We start from the raw sequence: 9,342 nt of genomic DNA on the forward strand, positions 1-9,342 counted from the left end.
TTTTTGGAGATTTAAATTTTAACATAAGAAAAAGACACCAAGAAATACTAGTTTTCTTACATGTTAAGATATCATAACCTCTTCTGTGCAAAACAACTCTCTTGCATTGACAATTTTGTTACAAATGTATGAAAAGATGTTTTCAACTGGGGCAATTAGTGAACCAAAGGGCCATTGTGGACCAACTAATTGTGTCAGGCTATTAACTAATAAAAGCACTAATAACTTCAGGGAGAAGGTGAAGGTCCCAAACTGAAATACACTGTAGCACCAAAGAAACTGGTATAGGCATGCATATTCAAATACAGAGATAAGTAAACATGAAGAATATGGTGCTGAAGTCGGCAAAACCTATATAAGACAAAAAGTGTCTGACACACTTACTAAATCAGTTATTGCTGCTACACTGGCAGTTTATCAAGATTTAAGTGAGTTTGAATGAGGTATTGTAGCCATCACATGAGCAATGGGACACAGCAGCTCTGAGGTAGCGATGAAGTGGGGATTTTCCCATAGTACCATTTCCCGAGTGTACTGTGAATATCAGGAATCCGGTCAAACATGAGATCTCTGCTATCACTGCAGCCATAAAAAAATTCTGCAAGAACAGGAGCAATGATGACTGAAGAGAATTGTCTAGTGTGACAGTAGTGCAACCCTTCCGCAAATTGCTGAAGATTTCAATGCTGGGCATCAACAAGTAGCATAGTGTGAACCATTCAATGAAACATCATCAATACGGGCTTTCGGAACCAAAGGCCCAATGGTGTACCTTTGATAACTGCATGACATAAAGCTTTACACCTCACCTGGGCTCATCAACACTGACATTGGACTCTTCGTGACTGGAAACATGTTGCCTGATTGGAGAAGTCTTGTTGCAAATTTTATCGAGCCAATGGACGTGCACAAGTATGGAGACAACCTCATCAATCCATGGAACCTGGATGTCAGCAGTGGACTTTTCAAACTGGCGGAGGCTCTAGTGGTGTGAGGCGTGTGCAGTTGGTACGATATGAGACACCTGTTATGTCTAGATACGACTCTGACAGGTAACATATATGTAAACATCCTGTCTGATACCCTGCGTCCATTGTGCATTCTCACGGATTTGGGCAATTCCAACAGGACAATGCGACATCCCAAACTTCCAGAACTACTACAGAGTGGCTCCAGGAATACTCTTCTGGTCACCAAGCTCCTCAGAAATGAACATTATTGAGCATATTATTAATTCCTTGCAACATTCTGTTGCGCAGAGATCTCCACCCCATCGTAATCTTACAGATTTATGAACAACCCTGCAGGATTCATGGTGTCACTTACCTCCAGCACTATGTCAGACATCAGTTGAGTCCATGCCATGTCATGTCATGGCACTTCTGCATGCTGAAGGGGACCCTATACGATATTAGACATGAGTATCAGTTTCTTTGGCTCTTCATTGTAATATGCTCTTCCAGATACGTTGAGGAAGCTTGTAGCAGGTTTTCTCGCATTCCATTTGAAATTTTCAATACTTCCTGTGCAGTGGTTAGCAAATGAAACAAAACTAAAGCAGGCAAGAAAGGCCAAATAGCTTTACAAAAATGGTTCACACCACATTTAAAGAAGCCAAGATTATTGCTTTTGATCTGCCATAATAAAATAAAAGGTGGTAGTACTAATAAAACGGCATATAGCCTCTAGAGACCCTACAGATCACAAAGCAGGTTAGGCAAATGCAGAGAAAACGATAACTTCATTGAAAACTCCAATAAGAAACGTCAGGCTGCATTAGGTACAGGTAGACATTGTGCAAAAGTTAAAAACGATGTTATTGTCTCTCCAGAGGAATTTATGCTCTTTTTTCTCAATACTGCCAACCTAACTCGTCATTCTCTCATAAAAAAGGTTTGAAGGGTGCACCAAAAGCTAATTCACAATCTGCTCATATAAATCAGTTTGCTGATACAAGGCCAGCTTTTAATTGAAGGAAAGTGGAAGTATGTGCTGTAATTAAATCAGAACCGTAATTACGTGGTTCCAAAAAGATAATGATCTTAATATCACTTCCTCTCTGCAATTTATGAACTGGGTGTTAATTAGCGTTATTTTTTTCAGAATGTCTAAAAAATACAGTAGTAATTCCATCACACAAAAGGGTAATAAATCCTGCACTAGTAATTATTATCCAATTTCTCTGGTATATTTTTTCTCGAAAACAATTGAATATTGTATACAAAATCAAGTTTATATGCATATGTCAGAAATCAGTTACTGACTAAGTCTCAGTATGGTCTTAGGTCCCAGTGATCAAGCTGTTCAAATTTTGTTTCTATTGTGCAGTCCTCTGTTGAATCCAAATTAACTGCTGAAGCCACACTAATGGACCTCAACAAGTCTGTAAATGACAGAATATTACAGGAGAAACAATGGTGTTGCAGCATTAGGGACACAGAGCTCTGCATCATTAAATCTTATTTCAGTAGCAGCAAACAAATTGTAAGCTACAGTGCTCAAAACTCAGTTTCTGAATGTTACTAGAGGCGTTCCCCACAGGTCAATGCTTGGGCCACTACTGTTTATAATATTTATCAATTACCTGCCAGCAATACGTCATGCAAATCTGTACTTTATGCAGATGATTCAGTTTTCATCAATTCTGGGAAGGACATAAATAAACTGAAAGAGCAAAGTAAAGATTTCCTTGAATTTTCCAGTATGCGATTTGAAACTAATGAGCAAGCTATTAACAATGAGAAGACACTAATATTTGTTTCAGCTTATCCAATGCTGATGATAGTCCACTCCTATCAAACTCCTTGGCATATACCTAGATACAAAATTAACTTGGGAGAATCACAGACACTATATACATCACAAGCATTCGCAAGTTATCTATCTACTGAAAAAAATATGCATATCTGTTTCTGAGAAACTTCTATTTAACTCCTCTTATACCTTCTATCATTGCCATCTACGCTATGGTATTCTACTATGGGGTAATTAGCCAGGGGCAAGGAAAATTTTTATTTGCCAGAAAGAAGCCATTAGGAGCAATGCTGGGATCACCAAAAATAACATCACGTAGGCATTATTTCAAAGAATCACAGTTACTGACAGCTGAATCCCTTTCAACAAATGGCTGCATTTTGTACATAAAAGAAAACCTCAACAGTTACAACTTTATGCATTCAGTTCACAATAATAATACCTGTCAAGCATTAAAGGTAGAAATACCTACTTTTTGCGTGGCCATCCTCCACAGTAAGTGTAGAAATATTTGTTTCATGAATAAAAAGCGCTTTTTCTTGCTGCACTGTAGTACTGTATTTTATTAATCCCAGATGCGTTTCGCCTTTTTTACTTTGAGGCATTTTCAGTGGGGTCTCGAATGATACAGTTTTGATATGTGTTATTTGTAGATTATAAAACAATTCACATCTTATTATTTACGTAAACAAGTGCTTACTTACAGTCCTTCACGCTTTTTGTTGGCAGCTGCGTTTCCTCTCATCTGGTCACATGTTGGAGGTCGCACTAGAAATTGACTCAAGAAACATAAGCACGTTTTCACGTTTCGAACTTTTTTTCTTCACAATTTTAATATTGTTTGTCCTCATTGGTGTCATGCACAATTAGTCTTCTGTCACTAATTGCTAATATTTGATCACAAACTGTGAGTTAAAGACGTAACTACTGTCAGTTCACTCTATGTCTCATCCTGTTTGGTTTGCTTATGCAAGTTGCCAACCGACTGAAGTGTATGCTAGAAACTAAGTCCTGTTTCACACTGGGACACTGGTGACGGTCGCCTGTCATGGTCACCAGTGACTGTGGTGAACACTCTTGGATCACTGGTGTCTGACACTACAGGTATTGCCAACTAATAAGTTAGTGAAATGGACTCATACAGGGGTAACAAATTTCGCTAGCCTTTTATGGTTCGAAAATTAAGGTATTAAATTTGGAAAAAGAACATACAACTTACCAATTTTGTTTTTCTTATCCATGCTCTTCTCACTGAAATCAGGCACAAACTTCATTATAATTTCTTGCCATGCACTCATTTTCATCAGTTTGTTGCTATAGTGATCATTTTTGACATCCCAAAAAGCAGGATGGCTTTCTACTTCACTTACAAAATCTTCCATGTTAATCAAATTTAAACTCATGAGTATAATGTGTACAGTATAATGTGCAACGAATATTTCACATTTCTGTCTCAGAAATCACTACCTATCAGTTGGCAAATCTGCAGTGCTGTATCTGTGATCAGTGTTCCAAACTAATGGATGCATGGCGATGACTGCTGTGAACAGAGTGACCTTGTCCATCACATGTGGCGAGGGTGTGTCACTGCTGGATCACAGTGGCTTGGTGAGGCAGTGTAGTGTTCCGGTATGAACACTCCAGTTCAGACGAATGTATCTCAGTTGGTGACTGTCGCTGGTGACTGTCACCAGTGTCATAATGTGAAACAGGCCTAACGTCTATTCATTTCTGTTATATTTGTAGCTGTGTGTGTGTGTGTGTGTGTGTGTGTGTGTGTGTGTGTGTGTGTGTGTGTGCGTGTGCTGTAGAATGGTGAATATGAATGTAATAGCTGTCAGAGAGTGGTTGGATATTTTAGTGTTCAGATGATTTGAGTTTTGGTTTAAATTTTTGTGGAAGGGTTCATGGACAAGTGAGAGGAAAAATTACATACTGACATCAATAAGGTTCATAAAAATATAAAATTCACAATTGAAAGACAACAGAATAATCAAATTAACTTTCTGGATACAACAATCAAAAAACAAAACAATAAAAACATGTTTGAAATTTACCATAAACCCACAGAAACTAATGTTATCATTCCCCAATACTCGGAATAGCCACACATACAAAAGCAAGCAGCACTTTGACACATGCTCCATAAACTCAACACAGTGTTGCACATCAAATAAAACAATAAAGAACTTCACATAATAATGCAGATAGCTGAAAATAATGGTTCCGTCAAATGGGGATACTTTGACCAAAATTTTCAATTTAAGTGTGATATCGGTCACACACAGTTTCCTGAAACTGAATATTGTATTTTGGGGGCTAGCCACCTAGCTACTGATTAATTTACCTAACTTTATTTAAAACGATGTACATCAAGCAAAATAATTTTTTTGTCACTGGTCAAAGTTACTTCATGGTTGAGGTTACTTTGGACACTTGCACAAACTTAATGAAAAACACTTACCTGGGCAAAATATCCCCAGCTGGCGTGTAAATTGACCAACTCCATGATAAGTAAATGGATATATTTCAAAAAATATTTTAAGTAACCATAATGAAGCTGCAGTACATTTATCATCAGTTGTACACCATTATATTATACAAGCTTATTGAATTACATTTGAATTTAGTGTGATGTGAGGTAACAGTAACCTCCTTAAACCACTCAAATTATAGAAAAGCCTTCAAGTTCTTTTTCTGAGAAACGAACACCACGCTTCAAAATATCTGGTTCGTTGAGTACAAAAGCAATTTGCTCAAATGTTATTAAGCATTCGTCCAACTCTTCTGGCCACACAAACTTATTTTGCTGTTTCCTTAGAAACCTAACAAGAAATTCTGAGCCAGTTTTCTCTTTGATTTCACCCACAAAGTATTTGCGTGTATTGTGTGTTGTCAGCACACAAACAATCACAAAGTCATTAGTTTTTACACTTTGTTGAGTCATCCCTGAATCCCCCAGACATTCAGCAGTCTCTCCAGCCATTCTTTCTTCATTATCTTCAGCTGAGAACAAGAAATAAAGTAAAATAACCTAGGTGATTCAAAAGAGCAATAATAAGAACCAAGATAAAGCAGAAATAAGTTAATAAGTGATTACACAATCATACATGATTTTACCTGTATTTAATAAATGAATATCTAGATCATTGTTCTCACTGGAAGAGGAATCTGGGTCATCTACAAGGTCTTCCATACACTAACTCTTTCCTGCTATGACATTTACTCTGGAACGCCATCTGCGAGGTTTGGCATTCTCTTCATGTCTCATCGATTTCAAAAGATCAATCAATGCATTGGAGACTGTAGGCATAATTTCATCCAAGCCAGAGTTGTTCTGACCAGTTATACGGATCAGTACTTGCTCTGGATTAAAAGGCCAGATACCACATTTTCTGAATCATGAAATAAGATTCTGACTTACAGCTTCATTTTCTGGTGAACCTTTGATCTTATCATACAGGGTTGATAATAATGCTGGGAAGCTATCTTTTGACAAAATATGTGACCTCTTTTTTGAGCCACTTTTCCAGTTGTCCAAAATTTTTTAAGGGGCCACAAAATGCCACATCCATAAAATGCCACATCCACTGGTAGGCACATGTGTCTGGAGTGTTTTGGGGTGCACAAAAAGGCAATGTTATTGCTTACAGCTGCCTGTATGACTTCAAGAGTGAAGTGGGAAGATAGATTGTCTCCAATAAGCACAAATTTGCCCCCAAGCTTTTTGGCATGTGGAAGAAATAATTTCATAAACCAGTCAGTAAAAATATTGGCATCAAACCAACCAGAACGACTTCGATTGTACCTGGTTTTGCCAGGACCCCCTTTCACCCAAGTTTGCCACAAATGTTCAGACTTATAAACTACATATGGAGGTAGAACCTCTCCAGCTGCAGAGCCACAAAACATCAAAGAAATGCTGGTTTTGCTACTGTCTTTCACCTGTTCTGCGTATTTCACCCCTCACTTGAAAATGCACTTCTTCACACCCGAATCATCACACAGGTTCGTTTCATCAAAATTAAAACTTCTTTCTGGAGGTACACCAGTAACTTCATTTTCGTCTTGAAGCGACTGTTCCAGATTAATGAAATAGTTCTTTATTACATCTGCTGTAATTCCCGCTTTTTCAAGCCTGATATTCTGGCAGTTCCTAAATGTAAGACCATTTTTATGTCTGTTAACAAATGAACATACCCAATCAATTCCTGGCAAAATATTCCTGCCAAATAATATAACTGGTCTTCCCTGTATATCTAAATAAGACTTAACAAGGTGTCGTAAATCAAGGCTGTCAAAAGGGAAACCCCATTCACTAACAACAACAGCATTCCACACCAAAGCTATCTCCTATTCAGAATAAAATACAGTGGGCTTGCCAAACTGTTTTTCCTGGCTGTTGTGAAACCTATTACTTAATGTTCCTTTCACTATATTGTATTTCTTAGCAGCTGCAGTGATTGACAAAGTACCTTTTTTAACCTCATTTAAAGCTGACTCGATATTTTCTGGAATAGCACTCTTATATCTTCTTGCTGAAGGAAGTCTTTTATGAATTCTTGTCATTTTCTCTTTGTGGTGGTGGTTAGTGTTTAACGTCCCGTCGACAACGAGGTCATTAGAGACGGAGCGCAAGCTCGGGTTCGGGAAGGATTGGGAAGGAAATCGGCTGTGCCCTTTCAAAGGAACCAACCCGGCATTTGTCTGAAACGATTTAGGGAAATCACGGAAAACCTAAACCAGGAATGCCGGAGACGGGATTGAACCGTCGTCCTCCCGAATGCGAGTCCAGTGTGCTAACCACTGCGCCACCTCGCTCGGTGTTTTCTCTTTGTTTAGGCCTACCTACAACATAAGGGCAAAAAAATGCTGTAAAACGGAAGAAAAGCCATTAAAATCGCTATTTTTGTGTAGTGGGGATACTTTGACTACTAGCCAAAGTAACCCCACATAACTTAACAAACATGCAGTCCTCAAAAAATGGTTCAAATGGCTCTGAGCACTATGGGACTTAACATCTGTGGTCATCAGTCCCCTAGAACTTAGAACTACTTAAACCTAACTAACCTAAGGACATCACACACATCCATGCCCGAGGCAGGATTCGAACCTGCGACCGTAGCAGTCTCGCGGTTCCGGACCGTGCGCCTAGAACCGCTAGACCACCGCGGCCGGCATGCAGTCCTCAACAAAATGTTTATTTTTAAGTTTCATGAGTCAATTCTTGCGCAAGATATTACATAAGCATTGTCAATAGATATCGTACAGCTTACTACAATACACAAAGACTTCAAATCACCACTGATATTCTTCATATAGGTAAATTTAGACAGACGAAAAAAATTTGCGGAATGTAACGTTCAATATATCTGCCATTTATGACTGCACATGCATGTTCTTTGATGATGGGATTTGTGCTGCCATCTACCGACAATGTGGAGAACTACAACGGAAAGAGTGCGTTCAGCTAAGTTCAGTAATATCTGTGAAAGATACGCTCAAAGTTTTTCCTAATTTTTGAACAAAGTAAGACCTGCAGTCAAAGTATCCCCACTTGACGATTACAGTTGTAACATAGTCACACAGCTAAACAACAAAATTAAACGTAAAATAAAAGCAGAAAAAACAAAACCACTGACAACAACACAACAGAACCAAACACTATTGTAAACAGTCAGTACTATAACAAATCACGGAATAATCAAGAAAATTTAAGAGAAAACACGATATGGTATACAATGACATACAAACACAAAATCACTAACATTTCCAAAAGACAGGGCATAACCATAGCATACACAACAGACAATTCTATCAAATATACCCAAAACTGACAAATAACATACATGTATACTAGAAATCACGTATATATCAATTACAGTGTAGCTCTTGTGATGGCAGATACACAGGACAAACAGGCAGAGCATATGATGTCGGATACAAAGAACAGATGAGAGCCTTGAAGTATAAGGCAAACCACTCCACATTTGTAGAACACCTAAGGGAACACAATTACAAACCAACCACTTGAGAAGAAGAAGACATGAAAATAATTATAATCAACAATAAAAAACACCTACTAACCCTGCAACAAAATTATCACGTGCAGAAAACCAAAGCAGAAAAGAAAACCCTGTTAATTGATCAAGTTCACGTTCCAGACAACTCATTGTTTACACTAGTAGATAAATTAATAGAGTAATGCTCCAATAGAGGATTATTATCACAATAATAATGATAGTAATGATAATACCAGTCACTTACCCATGAACCTCTCCAAAAATCATTTCAACCAAAACTCAAATAAGCTGAACACCAGAACTTTCAACCACTCTCTGAGAGCTATTACATTCATATTCAACATTCTGCAACTCTAGCTGCACACTAGTGGTGGGCAGGAAATCGCGTATCTGTTAGAAATCACAGTGATTGAGAAGTCACAGATATCACAATAACAACTTTACAAAATCTAACTGCGATTTCAGTCACAGTTAGCAGTCGGAAGTAGCATTTCACATTCAATGTCGTGAGCCATCTGTGGGCCGAATTCCATACTCCTTTCTGCGATTTCAGTGACAAGTCGCG

At 38.1% G+C, this 9,342-nt stretch overlaps 1 protein-coding gene across 1 annotated transcript; it reads right to left on the reverse strand.

The window, feature by feature from the left end:
• Positions 1 to 5,009: 5,009 nt before the first annotated feature.
• Positions 5,010 to 9,142, reverse strand: LOC124555790. Its single transcript, XM_047129851.1, has 2 exons — positions 9,022 to 9,142; positions 5,010 to 5,760 (listed from the first exon to the last, which is right to left on the reverse strand). Exons 1-2 carry the CDS (start codon positions 9,023 to 9,025, stop codon positions 5,420 to 5,422), a joined length of 345 nt encoding a protein of 114 aa, XP_046985807.1. The 5' UTR covers positions 9,026 to 9,142; the 3' UTR covers positions 5,010 to 5,419.
• Between the last annotated feature and the right edge of the window lie 200 nt (positions 9,143 to 9,342).

The sequence above is a fragment of the Schistocerca americana genome, chromosome X (assembly GCF_021461395.2).
Source record: "Schistocerca americana isolate TAMUIC-IGC-003095 chromosome X, iqSchAmer2.1, whole genome shotgun sequence".
Taxonomy (NCBI): Eukaryota; Metazoa; Arthropoda; class Insecta; order Orthoptera; family Acrididae; genus Schistocerca; species Schistocerca americana.